Source organism: Xenopus tropicalis, chromosome 10 (genome assembly GCF_000004195.4).
Source record: "Xenopus tropicalis strain Nigerian chromosome 10, UCB_Xtro_10.0, whole genome shotgun sequence".
NCBI lineage: Eukaryota > Metazoa > Chordata > Amphibia > Anura > Pipidae > Xenopus > Xenopus tropicalis.
This window is the reverse complement of record NC_030686.2, coordinates 29,189,966-29,207,727: the sequence shown is the minus strand read 5'-3', so window position 1 is coordinate 29,207,727 and position 17,762 is coordinate 29,189,966. Positions and strand designations below refer to the sequence as shown.

Below are 17,762 nucleotides of genomic sequence, written 5' to 3'. Positions count from 1 at the left end.
GAACAACATTTATCATTGCATCCATGTACAGGTATGGGATCCCTTATCCGGAAACCTGTTATCCAGAAAGTTCCGAAATACGGAAAGGCCGTTTCCCATAGACTCCATTATAAGCAAATAATTCTAATTTTTAAAAATGATTTCCCTTTTCTCTGTAATAATAAAACAGTACCTTGTACTTGGTCCCAACTAAGATATAATTAATCCTTATTGGAGTCAGAACAGTCCTATTGGGTTTATAAAATATTTAAATGATTTATAGCAGACTTAAGTTATGGAGATCCAAATTACAGAAAACCCCAGGTCCCGAGCATTCTGGATAATAGGTCCCATACCTGTATATTTACATGCATATACATTTCCCTAATGGTTGTCTTAGTTAAAGCCTTAATGTCAGCCAGTGGCTCAAATCACCCCCAAAATAGAGGCAACTGGTATAGAGGTGAGGCCCTGCCCACAGAGCACTAGCACATTGTGTCACATTGTATCTTAAGCGGCTCAGTGCAAGGTAAAACATGCCGCACATTTCCATTAATACACAGAAGCTCAGGAAACTGGCACTAGTGCCACCAGTTTTAAAAGTTTCCACCAGGCAGAGCCGGCCGGCTTGTGCTTCCGTGAACTCAGCAGGTTTCCTTCGAATGAAGGAATTTTCTTGGATTAAGATTAAATGGTTTCCAAATGATTCTTGGCTGCCGAGCCCAGTAACAGTCTGCAAGCGGCCCATTTAATGAACCAAAATGTAAACTTAGAACCTGCTGAAGTACTACCTGCAGGATTAACACTGCACGCTCCAACTGTCCTTACTGGACCCAAACGGCCGGGAGGGGTGCCGCTCGGAATACAATCACTTCTCACATTCACCTTTTCCAAAATGCTCTCAACTCTTTTGGAACACAAACTACAGCGTCTCTGGGAGGGCCCCTGGCTCTCAGGAAAGTCAGGGTCATTATGTCTAAACATCTTTGGGCTTTGAATGGAATCAGTAACAGGCAGTTACAATAATCTAAAATAACATAGTAGGTGAGGCTGAAAAAAGATACCTCCATCAAATTCAAACCTTTGCGCCAACATTTGCAGCCTTAGTATTCAGGCAATAAGAATAGGAACTAAAAAAAAAATGTACTTCTCTTTATTTTCCTAAGTTATCCAAATATATAGGGGCATTATACTCACCAATTATGGTTTAATTTCATGTATCATTTACCCATTGTATTTGTCCAATGGAAACATAAGAGGAAACTGTATTTTATTTCCCACTAACTTTAAATAATTATGTCAGTCTGTTTGCCCTCATATTGGGTTATACTTCCCTAAAAAGAAACTGTACAAGAAGCTGTTACTGGATTCCTCTTGTGAAACTATTACAAAAACAATAATATAACATAGGTTTTATTTACTATTTTTTAGTGTTGTGCTAAGGTCTTTGTTAATTTATGCCAATGTGCCTGTTGTGCCTGGAATGTCACTGCACAGCATGCAGGGCAGAGCCACAGAGTATTCCTGTAGTTAATACCCGCCTTAACAAAGCATTACATATAGAGCTCATTTGGTAGTTTGCCCATGCTTAATTCTAACTAAAATCCTGTGCACCTGAATGCATGTCCATGTTCTGCCCATTTGCTTTGCCTTTTGTTGCTGGAGAAAACTGCACCATTCATTATTAGCTGGTACAAAATTTGATGCCACATTTATCCCACTCCACTGGTGTGTGGCAGATGCAGTTATACTGCAATTTTATGAAGTGGCTAGTAAACTTGGTAGACGGCACCACAATTTTGCCCACCATTAGTAAATGAGGTCCCATGGCAATTATATAGAAAACTCCCAGTGATATGCTCCCACTCAGCCACATACATAAGGCTGGATCTAATTGCACAGACAAACTAGGGATAACAGGGCTCTTGTGCTAACGCTGCAGCTTAAAACATTATTTAGCCCACAAAAAAGGAGCAATTATGCACAATACACCCTCTTTGTAAATGTGCCTGAATACGATTGGTTTACTCAGCAAAACAAGATAATGAAACATCTATTTGCTTTCAAATGTCAGTATAACAGGCTATTGAAGGAAGGCAATTACGACTTGCCCCATCTTTTGTGCAGAATTTTATTTTCAGCATTTCCCGGTAGCTTCCTACTTTGTGCATCAGAAGCGCTCGGTTATCCAGGGTCATCTCAGGTGATTCTGTGCGCTTGGTACTTGCTTCTCTTTTGTGCGCTAGTCATTTTATATTGCAGCGGTAATGTAAGATTGTTCTATGGAGGTAATGCTAATTATTTATACATCATTTAGGCAGTGCACTCTGTGTGCCACAAAATAAAACAAGGGATTTAAATGTGATACTGTAATCCAATTTCATTTTTATACAGGCTAAAGCAAGGCAGCGCAGTATTCTGTAACACACATGTAGTCTGGACAGGAGGTTATCTTCTACTAATTCAGCTCTTGTGGGTCTTGGAAATACCCTTCATGAATCCAACCAAACATGCCCACTTGGGGTCGCTGTCACTGTGGCATATACAAAGGCTTGTATTCTTGGAGACCAGGCGGCCACGGGGCGCCCCGACTATAAATCCGCCGCTGGGTGCATCCCTAGCTGAGAAACAAACTGGGGTGGGAAAACAGACTAGTACCACTCAAGCATACCTTCTCCAAAGAGTTTGTATGTTCTTCCCAACAACATGGATGATTAATTGACTCCTAGTAAAAACTAATTACAGTGTGTATGAATGTGATAGGGACCATAGATTGTAAACTCCACAGGGGCAGAGACAGATGTATAATCACTGTGCAATATAAATAAAGGCTAATAATGATTTATTCAACTGAAATCCTTTCTTACCTTTTCTCCTATGAGGATGCAGGCTTTGGAGTCCAAGTCCCGTGGTGGCCTGTAAGAAAGTGCAAGCAGACAGTGGACATTACTATAAAGCAATAAATCAGTGTCTGACCCAATCATCCCTTCAGTTAGTCTGTTCCAGCTGTGACAGGACAATGCATTTTCACAGGGTCGTGCATCTGACTCTATACAATCCTGGTTCCATTGCAGTGTGGGCAGCCGGCGCTGAATAGAGCAAAGGCAAAGGGGATATTACACACGCAGTCTGAAGCCTTTTGTGTGAGCTTCCGCATGTTCGATACTAGCACTGGCGACAGCTGCAAGGTTAAATAATTTGACCCCCCCCAACCCCCAAATAGATTTCTTTTACTGGTTTGATAGTTGCTTGCCCACCATGAATGCAAAGATGGACCATTATTCACAAACCGTAAATAGAAAGATCTAAAAGCACTGACATCAAATGAAAAGAAAGGCAAAGTAGTTTAAAGCTCTTTAATCTGTCAGGCAGGGAAATAAGAATAGTGGCACGCAAGCTGCTGTACAACTACAATTGTACGGAACTCCCTTGCCAGATGCTGTGAATGTTTGTGCCGATACTGCTGCAGCATCCAAGTTCATACCTATCCCTTCAGTTCATCTTCAATTCAATTCAAAGCCATATATTTATTTATACATTCTTTTAGGGCGAAGACACACAGAGCTACTAGTAGCAGCTACTTGTTGTGGCTACTAAAAAAGACAATGCCGATCATTTACTGATAACGGTCTCTGTGTGTTTCTCAGTATTGTCTATGGCAGGGTATTTTCAGGGGTTTAGTAGCCATGAAAAAGTAGCTGCTACTAGTAGCTCAGTGTGTCTTCACCCTTATAGTGCCAATTTGGACAGGCGGGGGAAAAATTTTTATGAAATTAAGAGGCTAGAATTCATGCTGCATGTAAAGCCACCAATATGGCTGCAAACATAAATACAAGTTAGCAAAAAAAACAAAAATGAGCTGCAAATTTAGATCATGGCACAAAAAGAGTAGATTTCTAACTGGTTTGGCAAACCAAGTTGTCCAAAGCACCAAAGATTTTGATAGAGAGGGCTTGCAGACCTGAAGGGCTCAGTCTGTACCCATAGTATTACAGTGTCCTCAGCCAGCAACATTTTCTGCACTGCCCTGTATATAGGGCTCAAATACTATGGCTGCAATTGTTGTGTATTGAAACTATTCATTAAGCGGCATATTTATTATGCTATGTAAAAAACTGTGAGAAAATTCGCCACACATCGCCAGGCTTCGCTGTGTGGAACTTACGTAAAATAACGGCGTAAAATCTGGCGTTCAGAAAGCGATCTTCTCCATTTGTTTTACACAGCTTTTTTATGCCGTTATTTCAGCAAATTTCCTTTTACACAGCTTAATAGATATACCCCTAAGCGTACTGGTGTCTGACCACATTCCGTGCACTTGCTTTTCCTTCCACCAAGTACCCATGCCACAGTCCTGCCTCTTTGGTTGAACCAGCTGACATGAGGGAACCCTGTACCTGCTTGTTATATACCAGGGTCTCCACAGCAAGCTCCATCAATAGGTACAACAGACTTGTGCCCAAAATTGACGCACAAATATCACTTTAACAGTGCATAATGAAATCTACACTCTGACCACAAGTTGCAGTCGTTTTGAAGCATCTGGTGCAAATCTATGCACGTCTGCAATTCCGGTGACATTGCATTGTGGGTACAAACATGTCAAACTGCACTTTGTAGAGACCCCGTTTTCAGAAATTACCTTTACTTTTTGACTGATCCTAGACCAGGTGCGGCTATTTATGGCTGACAAAAAGGCTCACAAGGCCACATTAAAGATCCTTATAAAGAATAGCATATGCCCACATGCTTTATCTTTATATTAACAGGTAAAAAGGAGGAAGTATAAAACCATTTATAAAACATTTCCTGTTCAGAGCGCCGTATACCCCTTTGTTCAAGTTTAATGCGTAGTGCATGCAATGAACACCCAAGTTCCTTATTGTTTTAATCAGGAAAAATCTATGGGTTTTGTTATTTCTTGGGCAAAAAGGAAACTGAACACACTCAGTGTTTAGTCCTTGTGAAGTATATCATTACATTACCAGTGCACAGATAATCCCCCTCCATAATGGACTTCTGGTTACTGGTAAAAACATAAATATTATAGAGGGACGTTTAACTCATAATTTAAAGGGGGAGTTCACTGAAAAGTGATATTTTAGTATGCTGTAGACTATTGCAAATGGTCTTTTACGTTATTTTGTTGTGCAACGGTCATCTGCAATGAAAGTTTTATTGCCCCAACAACCATGCAGCAGTTTGGAAGTCAGAACAGAAGATGAACAGAGCAGAAAGATAAGAAAATATACATAAAATGTGTTTGTGTGTTTTTGGCTACCAGTTGCAGGCTAGAAACTGAGAAGCACACAACTATGCAAGGTGAAGCAGAACCGTCTGACAAATATTCTGCATATAGCCTCCATGTATTAAATGTGCAAATGTTTTCTTTAGTTTCTCAACACTTTATAGGGCCCCTACAGGAGGCAATTTTCTTTTTTGTTACACAATTGTGCGACTAGCCTTTAGATATGTCCCAAATATTTTGCATACTTCAATAAGAGACAGGCCTGGTATGTAACACAGCACCACTGCTAGACTAGGAGTGTGAATATAACAAGTGGGCTGAGTACATCTAGATGAATGCTAAATATACACTACTCCCAATTAAATACAATTTATTCATTGTGAGTCAGAAGGCAGCTCCTTCCGGGAAAGCCGTAGTGTGCTTCCGGCAAGCCCTGAGCTCTCTACTGGATCTATTCAGGCAGCAACAGGAATTCTAGGAATGCAGTAGGCCAGGAATCTCCCAGCTGCTTGTGTCAGCACAGCAGCACCTTTATTATTCCCTGTGAGGGATCTACAGATATTTTCTTTTATGTTGCATAAAGCTTATCTCCTGAATAGTGGAGAAAAGAAGTATCCTGGCACAAGACTCCATTTGTGTAGCGGACCCCTATATTCATATTTATTTACAAGCTAAATCCAAGCAGCCCAATGGCTCCTATTTAATGAATTGTATCTGATAATCCAAATATTCAGGCCTGTATGACATATAAAGAAGAAGCCAGAGGGATGGATGGATTTTTATAAAGAACAGGGCTAGTATATGTGGGAAGCTGTGCAGCAGCCCTATGCCATAGAAGGAATTCAAAATATCCTTACTTTACAAGAGGTTTATTGCCCTTCATCAAGTTATACATATGTAGAAGATCATATTTCTCTCAATTATACCGAGACCTTACAGACATGTGACCCTCCTAACAGCACTTCAGTTAGCCAACCTGCAGTTACAGATATAGTTTATCCATAGGTGAAATGTCAAAACCAGGACACATGGGCCACCTTACTTCATTCAGCCAATAATTCACAATACCAAGTTAATAATCCACAATATCCATCTATTTTGACGCAGACATCAAAACACCCCATGTGCCACTGTCCTAAAGGGGATATCTACCCAACACGTGTTAACTTTCCAATATACCTTAATTCAAAATTTAGGGCAATGGCACACAGGGTTATTCTTATGCTTGCAAGAAATGACCCTCCCTGCTGGCAAAAAAAAACCTTTTTATTGTAAACTGTGATGTGCCAAAGGTAAAAACATTTGAGTCTTGCAAAAAATTCCTTTTTCTGTATTTTCCATGGGACTCAAAGCTTCCCGTGCACCATTGCCCTAAAAGTAATTTATAGCTGCTATCTACCTGTTCCCTGCATTGCATATCCTAACTCTTGATACAATGTAAAGAACCAGAACTGACTTCTGCTACATTGTTTCAAGAGTCATAACCAGTGAACTGAAAATGACAAAGCAAATACTGCTTTCAATAGCAAATACATGTACTGTTACCTTTAACATCACTGAAAATGAAAAACAACTAAAAAAGGAGTAAGCGAGGGTTACTCACTTGGGTAGAGACAATCAGCACTCCCTGGGACAGGCAACAAGAAGGTGGTGGGGTCTGAGGCAAATCAATGTAGTTTCCTAACTAATTGGCAAACCCCCAATATTTATCCCTTTCCTTCCTCTTTTATATATATTAGAAGGTTGCCTAAATTTATATTTTCTTTCATTACGAAAACACAGCATATGGGTGGCGCTCCCCTTTAAGGAACATGCCAAATCCTCCTCAATCTCAATGGCTCCGTTTAGAGAGCTACCTTTGGGTAAAACAGGTGCTTCCTTAATCTAAATCCTAGCATTGTACCTAAACATATCTCGCTGCGCTCTAAAGTAGGTACTTTAGAGAATGGATGAATTAATAGGGCAATTTAAGATCCTCAGCAATCTACATTGCAGAGCACCCTAGAATGTCTCAGGCTCTTCCTTTTTTTTTTTTTTTGCTTAAATCTCTGAATTACAGATTCACACAGAAACTAATATACTTGGGCGAGGCCCAGTCTGGTTGAACTTCTCACTCCTTGAGTCACCTGAATGTGAGGGCATTATCAGGAGTGCAAGGAACAACTGCTCCCTGTTGATGACACAACACCACATGCTTTTAAATAAAAAAAAAAATTCTGCCCCTAGTCCTTTTCTGATGTTGTTTAATTCTCTAATCAATTAGAGAGGGCAGCACTGCCACTCTTGCAGATTTTTCATGTTTAATGGAAAATAAAACAAAAGATTTAAGGATAACCTATACAATCTCAGAAGCAAACAGTTTCTGTGTTTGTTTTGTGGTCAGCACTTGCCTGTAGTTCAGAATGCTTAGCGGTTTCACAATATTGCAAGAACGGTCAATGTGCATAAATCTGCACACATTTGGTGAATATGGTTATTGTGATGTGTATTTTATGACCTGCAAAGCAAAGATTTTACTGTATAAAGGATACATTGAGGGTGGAAACTGAGCCAGTGGGGTAATTTGACCACAGGAGAGAGAGAGGGGGAAGTTAGGGTCGCTGGAGCACCAGGGGTCAGCCTTTCCAGGTAAGATAAGTGAGCAGGGGTTACTCACATTGTGTGCAAATTTCTGTTCCATAACAAAAGGCTATTGGGAGTCTGAGAGTAAAAAGGTTACAAAGATCCCACCACATGAATGGGGGAGGCGGGGGCACAGAATCAACTCAGAATGATGAATCTGCAAACTCCACAGGAGACTCAGTTCCACCAATGGCCAAGTCAAATGAAGTGTATTGGCTTGCAGACAGACAATAAGTGCTGGTTCTACTGCAATTATGCAGGCTCCATGCAATCTGCATACAAATAACTCACCGTGATGTGACTATTGCCAAAACAATAAGAAAAGCCAGTGGCCAGCAGTGAGGCATATGTATGGCCATGGCAACATGGAAGTGTAATCAGTGTGACTCCTAAATAACCGAGCAATATGGCCTGCTACAGGCATTGCAAATGAAGATGATAGTATGCAGCTTAATGGGTTGTATCCAGTGTCCTGGGCTCATGGTGGGGTTTAAATTAGCATGTAAGTAATAATTTATCACAGTTATACATAAGGGCTCTGGTACACGGGGAGATTAGTCGCCCGCGAGCAGGGAGTTTTGCCGCGGGCGACTAATCTCCCCGTGTACCAGAGCCCTAAGACTGATCACAGAATGCATTATACAATAGGAGTTTGTATTCAAGTTCTTGATTCAAGTTCTTTTTGCACTAAAAAAAAAAAAACTTTAAATTGAATTACGGTTCAAAAACTTGAGTATCTGGTATTTAATAAGCACAAAAGCACAAAAAACCCGACAAATTGAATGTGAAAATTTGCCATATAAAAGCTTCTATAAAAGTCAATGAGAATTGTCCTAGCACAGCCATCCCATTAGCGCCACATCACCAATGCCTAAATAAAGTGTTTAGCAACCCATGGGGCTACTATGCGTCAAATGATTTATGAATGTGTATTATAATAGGGCGTATTTAAAAATGCTAGTGGGTGCACAGTCACAAAGTAAGGAAACAATTATTAAGCCCAAGATGGAGAAATGTATGCCCATGTCAGCTCTAAGTCTACTTAGTATAATGAGACCCAACATATGAAGGCTGTCGTTTAATAAGTTGCTAAAAAGCTACATAAAAACAAAATAGATCATTCTAGATCAGTGATACCCAACCAGTAGCTTGCAAGGAAAAGGTTGCTCACTAACCCCTTGATGGAGCTCCCAGTGACCACAAAGCAGGTGCTTTTTTTTGACTTCCTGACTTGGAGGCAAGGTGTACAAATGAAACAAGCCCCCTGTAGGCTGCCAGTCCACATAAAGGCTACCAAATAGCCCTTATTTGGCACCCCAATGACTTTTTTTATGCTAGTTTTGCTCCCCAACTCTTTTTACATTTGAATTTGGTTCACAGGTAAAAAGGGCTGGGGATCCTTGTTCTAGATAGAGGATTGTGGGCCAGCAAACAATGCAGTGAATGGAAGAGAGACATCTTTATAGAAAGAATGAGTTGAATTTAACAGCATATACCAAGAAACCACTTAGAACAAGTAAAACCACAAAGCAGGATAATGGTCACAATGGTGACTGCTACATTGAGATGTTTCATGTTTTCCTCCAGTTCCTGTGTCTGTCAACCATTATATTGCCCTTAGGTCACAATTAAAGTGCTATTGTTCACCAAACATTTACAATACAATACCCAAGGGGAATGCCTCAGGAGGCATCTAAAATACTATTGTCCAAAAAGTCCCTTCTTTTTAGGGATTGAAAGGGTTGTTCACCTTTATTTTACGGCCTATTGATAAAAGTCTACGAAAAACACTGTAAGTTGTCTACATTTTTCCCCTTTCTAATTTAAAATTGTAAATTTATTTGGTTACAGAGAGACAAGGTTCTGCATCAAAAGTGGCATTTGCCTAAGACAGACCACCCAAGAAACTTTTTGCAAGGGATTTAATCAATGTCAGAAAATCTCACGAGATCATCTGTGCCCAATTGTGTGTCAAGCTTTACCTTGAGTATCGGACTATAAGCATCCTCCTAGCCAAAAGATCAATCTGAATGAAAACAACAGACTGAAGTCCAGTCTCTTCTGAGCTGACCTAACACTATTACCCACCAGTTTAAAGGAATATGGTTATAGGAAAACATGTTAATAGAGCTTCTCCAGCAGAATCCTGTGGTTTTAAAACCACAAACAGATAATTTTTAAATTTTACATGGGGCTAGCCATATACTTCATTTTCAAGGGTGCTACAGCCATGTGACTTGTGCTCTGATAAACTTCAGTTACACTTTACTGCTGAGCTGCAAGTTGAAGTAATATCACCCCCCCCCCCCCCCCTTCAGCCAATCAGCAGAACAATAGGAAGGTAGCAAGATAGCAGCTCCCTGACAAGTCCAGGTCATGACTCCTGGAGACTCAGGCACAAAGAAATGGGATGGCTGCCTACACACCAGTATTACCACCAAAAAATAAAAAATACATTTGTTGGTTCATGAATAAAAAATGTTTATGGTAGTAGAATGTATTTGCTATGTAAACAGTGTAATTTAGAAATAAAAAGTACACTTTAAAAATCATTACAGAATCCCTTTTTGTTGCACATTCCAATCGGTACAACTATCCAGTCTGGCTGATTTATGAACAAAGGTGCTAAATTGCACAATTGCAACATAAACAAACAGGTCTTTGCTTTTAGTTTCCTGCTTGTAGCAGACTATTTAAACTAATTGCTGATAATGGCAGCTACACTTGTACAACGTTCATATATCAGCCCACCATCATCTAAATGTTATAGTTAACATTTTTTAATTATTGACATTCAAACCAATAAGGTCAGGCAGGACAACCTGATATTATTTACATGCTAAGAAGGGTTATTTTGTGTAAATAAAGCTTTTTTTATGCAAAATACATTAATAAGTAGTATTGAATAATCCCATTATTGAAACACTAACATTTTCAGCACTAAAGTCTGTTACTCTGGCCATTATGAGTTACTGTGCGCACACACAATCCACATACATGCTAGCATACATCAGCCAAATAATAACTTAACTGTGTCCTTAGGGAGCATGCAGACCATCATAAAATGGCGGCTCAAGGTAAAAGATGTAACAGGGTAATATTTACTTATGTATATGTCAATTTTGAAAGGCTCTTTAATAGGTCACTTATTATAATAATTTTATATTGGTAAACATGCATTCTGATGGTATAATGTTCCTTTAACATTTCATTTATCATGTGAACCTTTTTGCTGTAAAGGAGATTACAAAAAAACATTAAATATATATTTATATATATATATATAAATAAAATCCTTACGTCGGAGAGCTGACTTGTGGCTGGTCAAATGCCTCCTTTGGAATTTTCAGCCCAGGATTTTTCTTCTTGCCTAAAATCAAAACAAAATATGTTAAGACGCAGAGCACAATCTCGCTGAATTTATAATAACGTGCTTGTGCTAAAAATATAGACATGCTTATCTCTGGTGTAACGAATGCATATGAGCAGTTTTTGTATGAAAGTGCAATCCAAATTCTGATTACCAAAAACTTGTGAGACTAGGTTTATTTTTGTAAATATATAAAGAATAATGCACCACCTCTATAAAACATATGTCATTCCATGATCATATAAGGCAGCAGGCCAAGCACTTTTATACAGGTCATGGAACTTTGAAGTGGCTTCGAATAATATTGTATATGAAAGTAGACAGTACATTAGGTTTAGTGAGCCACCTCTAAAACACACTTTATAACAAATGTCATCACCAAACGATCACTATACGATTATGATGTTACAACAGTTGGACAGAACCAAAATAAAACACCGGTCAATGCTTAACCCGTGCCACTTCCAGACGCATACGGTCTTGGCATAGGTAAAAGAGAAACAGGTGTAATTTACCTGAAACAAATATGAATGGGTCACAAGGTGGCCATCCTCAAAATCTTCAAGCAATTTAAAAACCTGCTTGGGAACCAGATTCTCACTTTTCCAGGCACCTATCACCTGAAGAGCACTTGCAGAACTGCTTGTAGGCCTGGGTGCAGATTGAGGCACATTTTTACATTGCCTATACACAGCACCGACGGGTTTATTGAGCCTTTACTCTTGAAAACCACTAGGAAAGCCACCAAGGCAGATATTAGCATAATACATAGTTTCCCTTTCTCAAGAGACAACAGTAAAAAAATAAGAGGGGTGTGCCAGAGCTGTCTGTAGGGCACCGAGACCTAAACGGCAACAATGGAAGCAGCTTATTCATTGGCTGATTTCTTACATTTTTTAACAGAGATGATTTACTACCCTAATTGCAAATACAAATGAAGATATTCCATTAATTCACCACATTTTATCCTCAGTCCCTAAATGGATGCCAAAGCAATTATTAAACCTTTCTTTCCCTCTACATCAAAATTACTCTGCTGTTTTTAATACTGCAGAGATATTTTAACATTGCTGGAAGGAAAATACTTTTTTATATAAAAATATCATTTCCATTTCTCTCACAAGTCTTCATTGTTGTCCCTGCAAAAGTTCCTCTTTCAAAGGAAAATACCCCCATAAGGGATTGGCACACTGGATGTTCCGAATGTTGCGGCCTGTGGTGGTGGTTAAAACACCTGCTAACTTTGGTAGAATGTTCCCCATTTACTCAAATGAGAAGTGCAGAGGGAGCCACCCTACAGAAAATGGGGTGTCCTTGGGTGACGAAAATCTGTGCATAGAGACCATTGCCTCTGATTTAAAGCAATAGGAAGTGTTCTGTGAAGGACAGTGGGTCATTTGAGTAGCCATAACGGTTATTATTATTATTAACATTTATTTATAAAGCACCAACATATTCCGCAGTGCTGTACAATAAGTGGGTTTCATACACTGGACATACAGAGTGACATATAAAGCCATCAATAACAGACACAAGAGGTGAAGAGAGCCCTGCCCAAAAGAGCTTACAATCTACAATTGCAACAATTGAAATGTCCCATAACTTTGAATGGTTTTAGGACCCCTCACCCCCAGTAAAGAAATAAGAACAAGGCTGTTATTACATTTTTTTTTACAAGGCAGGAAAGGTCTATTAACTTTATGGTAAAGTTATTTGACTTCTAAACAACGATACAGCAGAACTCTCATTTTAATTTTTTTGGGACCACAAAACTGGATTATATATTGGTGGGGCCGCAAAAATTTTTAAAAATGAGGGGAAATTTTAATCAGGGTAAGTAAAATTGAGGTTTCACTGTATTAAATTATATAAATTACTATTATTTTTTTATTAATTTACTCCTTCTAAAATTATAGAAGTGTTTGGAAGTATTTACCACAGACAGTTTGTGGCTAGGCCTTTATTCTTTATTATATAAGAACTTTCCAGAATGGCAGCACAATTCGCCACACCTAATGTATATGATATGCTTAATAATTATGGTTATGGCAGACACAGAACTACTCTGCTGATTAAACCACTGAAAACCATCTGTGCAGTTGGTCATTTTGAAAGAAAAACACAGACACACTGAGACAAAATAGTTAAATCTAGGGGCTGTCCTTGGTAAATAATGGATAATACTTGACAACTATGGATAAATGTGATTTATTATGCAATATCATCAGCCAGTGCAGAACTAAGGCCCAAAATAACTAAATGTATGCTCATGAAATGCTAAGCAATTCCAGTCCATATAGCACAGGAAATCATAAAACGATCTTTCTGAATAATTCACATGAGCATGAATGGCACAATGTCAAATGCAGTTTCAGCCTTGACTTGCTCTCCATTTGTGATCTTTAACTTGTTATGCAAGAAATTTGACATGTCTACACCTTGGATGACTAACCTGTATTCGCTACACACAGACTTGTGAATATAGAAAAAAATATGTAAAATTATTTTATTTACTATAGTCTATTGAAGGAAAATATTTCACTTTATTAAATGGGATCACGGAGACCCCCCCCCCCACAAAAATAAATTGGATGATGAACCAAAGGACCAGTTGAACCTCCTTGTTTTGCAACAAAAATCTGTTCATAATTCTTGAGCCAACAGAAATAACATACCATATATCATACTAGACACATTTAGATCATCTCACTCAAAGTGAAGCAGACTGAAGCAAGGAGGTAGGTAGACAAACCATGGTTATTTCAATTGGTTGTACCCAAATTAATTATGATCAGATCAGCACTTACCACAGGGCAGTTTATACATTCTAAAAGCCTATTCAGAAAAGATCTTTGCATTTTCTATTCTTGGTTTAGCATAAGCTTAATGCATCAGTAAATATTGCTATTTTACAACTTGGTGGCACTAATGAACTTTAATGTTTCATGGACCCCCAGCTGTTCATAAAGTAAAGTGGCAATTTAAATGTAAGAAGTAAAGTACCAAGGACCATGCCACAACAGGCTATTTGCTTTGGCAATTACATTTCTTATACTATATGGCCTGGTGTAATTCAACCTTTGGGTAGCATATACACAAGTAACTTCACTACAAATTACCCTTTTGCAGTAACCTTTTGTAATTTGAAAACCACAAGATGTGCCATCAGGCCTTACATTCTCAGAATACTTCGTCTGTACAGGTATGGGACCTATTATCCAGAATGCTCGGTACCTGCGGTTTTCCGGAAAAGATGTCTAAACGTAATTTAGATCACCACACCTTAAGTCTACTAAGAAATGATTTAAACATTAAATAAAATGCAATAGGATAATTTTGCCTCCAGTAAGTACAAATTATATCTTAATTCAAGTAACAGGTTCTGTTTTATAACAGAGGAAAAATAAAATCATTTTTAAAAATATTGCATTTTTAATCAAAATCGACTCTATGGGAGATGGCCTTCCCATATTTTGGAGCCTTCTGGATAATAGGTTTCCGGATAACAGATTCCAAACCTGTACAATAAAATACCTGCCTGTTGCAAGGTCAATCAATCCCCAAAAGCAGGCTTTCACTAGACTGTATCCGGTTTTGAAATGTTTGTGACCCAGTAAAACAATGACAACCTGTGACTACAACTCCCTTCGGCCTGGTGATTTCTCAGAAACAAAAATGGTGCCACATGTGCAGCAATGTTGCTGAGACACAGAAGGAGACCATGAGATTTTTGACGGGTACAGATAATCTTGGATCACCAGGAGAAGTAGCAACAAACAATTTTCTGGGAGTACGAATGTTTATCATCCCGGTACTGAGGATATGTATCCTGAAGCACAAACAAACTTTAGACTCAGAGATTGTGTTATTTATAGAACAGCAGATAATCCAACAAAAACATTTCCCAGCCATATTTTTGCATTTTGGAGAATTCAGACCTACTACCATGTCTTTGGCAAGTTTTGGAGGGTATTCCAAGAAAAGCTATGGCAACAGCCATTGCCAATTCCTATCCTGGTGTATGGAAAGCATCCAAATACTATCCTAAAAAGATTATGTACCTCTATTATAAGGCTGCTGCATGAGACCAGAGATACCTGAATATACAGGTATAGGACCCATTATCCAGAATTCTTGGGACCAAGGGTATTCCGGATAAGGGGTCTTTCCGTAATTTCCATTCCATACCTTAAGTCTACTAAAGAAAATCAATAAACCATGAATTAAACCCAATAGGACTGTTTTGCATCCAATAAGGATTATTTATATCTTAGTTGGGATCAATTATAAGGTACTGTTTTATTTCTACAGAGAAAAGGGAAATCAGTTTTAAAATTCTGAATTATTTGATTAAAATGAGGTCTATGGGAGACAGGCTTTCCGTAATTCACAGCTTTCTGGCTAACGGGTTTCCAGATAAGGGACCCCATACCTGTATATCTAAAGTTAAAGCACACAGTATTTGACACATGCTAAACTTTGGTGGTCTGCACTTTACAGAAAAGTGGCAGGATTGAAATAAAGCATGCAACTAAATTGAACAGCAGTGTGATTAATGGAACTGTGCACTAATCAATACTTGAAATACTGTTCAACTTTCTCTGTAGTGAGCTCTTTATCCAGTACACCACATGTTTAGGGATTAGATGGTATTTCAATCTACTTCAATTTCACTGTACTACATTGTACATTGTATCATATTGTATATACTATATATATCACATTGCTGCTTTTTGCATTTCTGATTGGACGCTAAACCACATTTCGTTACCCTGTATTTATACATGTGTATAACATGACGATAAACTTGAATCTAATCTATTATTATATGATAATGTCAAGCAAAGGCAACAGTGGACATTTGGGGAGGCTAAAGGCAATTACAATTATTGGAGGGCCACCAGCTAAACAAGCCTCAAAATTGAGGAGGCCATACACATGCAGATTTCAGCTACAGACCAAGTCGGCAGCTTATCTGCCTGTGTATAGACACCCTTTATGACCCTACACGATTTATATCTTGCTTAAAATGTTCCAGATCCCGATCATACAGGTTTGATTTTCCTGTCGGGACCACATTGGCTCACTGATGTGGTCCTAGGGCCAAATGGTCGAATTCGCCAGATATGCCCCACCTTTAGGTGTATGGCCACCTTTAGGTTCCAAACTGTGTGGCTTACTCCCTGGGGGACCAGCCAGAAGATTAGTTAGAGCATGATAAGGAATTGTCTCGTGAAATAATTGATACCACCAGGGTGGCACTTTTGTTTGTACATATTTCCTCATTCCTGTCCAAATTTAGGATTTCTGGAAACATATACCTGTGCAGCTACACAGACTCCAGGATAGTGCTGTATAGTATATTTTCATAATTGGTCCTGCAAAAGCAAGTAAAGACATACTACCTAAGACCAATGATATGTTTAGTTGCTATGGGATACTGCCTCTAACCAGTTTTGCCCTCTGTCAAATTTGCACCAGCAGGAAAATGTAATGGGAACAACCTGTATCTTCTCCACTAAGGACGTGCAGATAAAACAGGGCTGTCAGGTTTAAAGAATCCCTAAGCTGAGCACTTGAAATCAGATCTAAGATTCCAGCTTTCCCTGCTCCAACCATTGATGTAGAAAAAGCTATTGTTTGTGTGAAAAGCAAAGAACAACAAAATATAAAAAAAAAATTCTCTATATTAAGCATCTCTGTATATATATATATATATATATATATATATATATATATATATATATATATATATATATATATAGTATTAATCAATATATTTAGATCAGTAAGTAAACCAAGGTTGGTGTAAGCCAGTGCAAAGTATGTGATACTGTTCTATTCAGTAACAGGTACACAGCATGGGCAAACAGAACTGCTGGAACAATGCGTTGCCAGCAACAAAAAGGTTAAAGGGCACATTTGACAATGCAGGCAGATTTTCAATACTAATTTTATATCATTTACAGTTGGGTCAAGATTATAATAACAGTGGATTTATTTTTACAGTGAAATGTCAATAACCTGTGCAGGGCCTTAGATGATCAACCTGCAGGCCTCTGAGTGTTATGAAACATGTCCCAGCATGCCCTGACAGCCTGTGCCTGCTAGGGGTGCTGGGAAATGTAGTGCTAAACCAATAAAGAAGGAATCCACTCCTTCCCTCCCGAGAGGCTTATTTAAGATGCAAACGTAGAAGAAAGCAGTGTGTGTACTCAGTACAGCTCTGCAGTGCAGCGGCGTCAGCGAGGCTAAAGAGTGCAGTAGTCGTGCTGGTTAAGATCTGTGCCAATCAATAATGAGCCTGACTGTGCAAAAGGCAAAGAAAGGGAACCCAGTAATCCCATCTGAAGAATGCACAGCTGAAATGCAAGCCCTGCCTTACACCAACTATTTCTGCAGAAGCCCCAGCACTACAATCCTGCTATTAAATCCCTCTGTCTGCAGTGTGCAAATGCACTGAAATTATTCATGCAAAGCAATTCAACTCTGCAAGAATTCCCTTGCGCTATGCATTCTCCAGGCTGCAGCAATGCAAACCCT

At 38.9% G+C, this 17,762-nt stretch overlaps 1 protein-coding gene across 1 annotated transcript in view; it reads right to left on the bottom strand.

The window, feature by feature from the left end:
• map2k6 (mitogen-activated protein kinase kinase 6) overlaps positions 1-17,762 on the bottom strand; it is a 36,291-nt gene that overhangs the window by 17,624 nt on the left and 905 nt on the right. Inside the window, 2 exon segments of the mRNA NM_001005653.1 lie at positions 2,847-2,895; positions 11,150-11,219. Coding sequence (NP_001005653.1) covers positions 2,847-2,895; positions 11,150-11,219 — 119 coding nt within the window.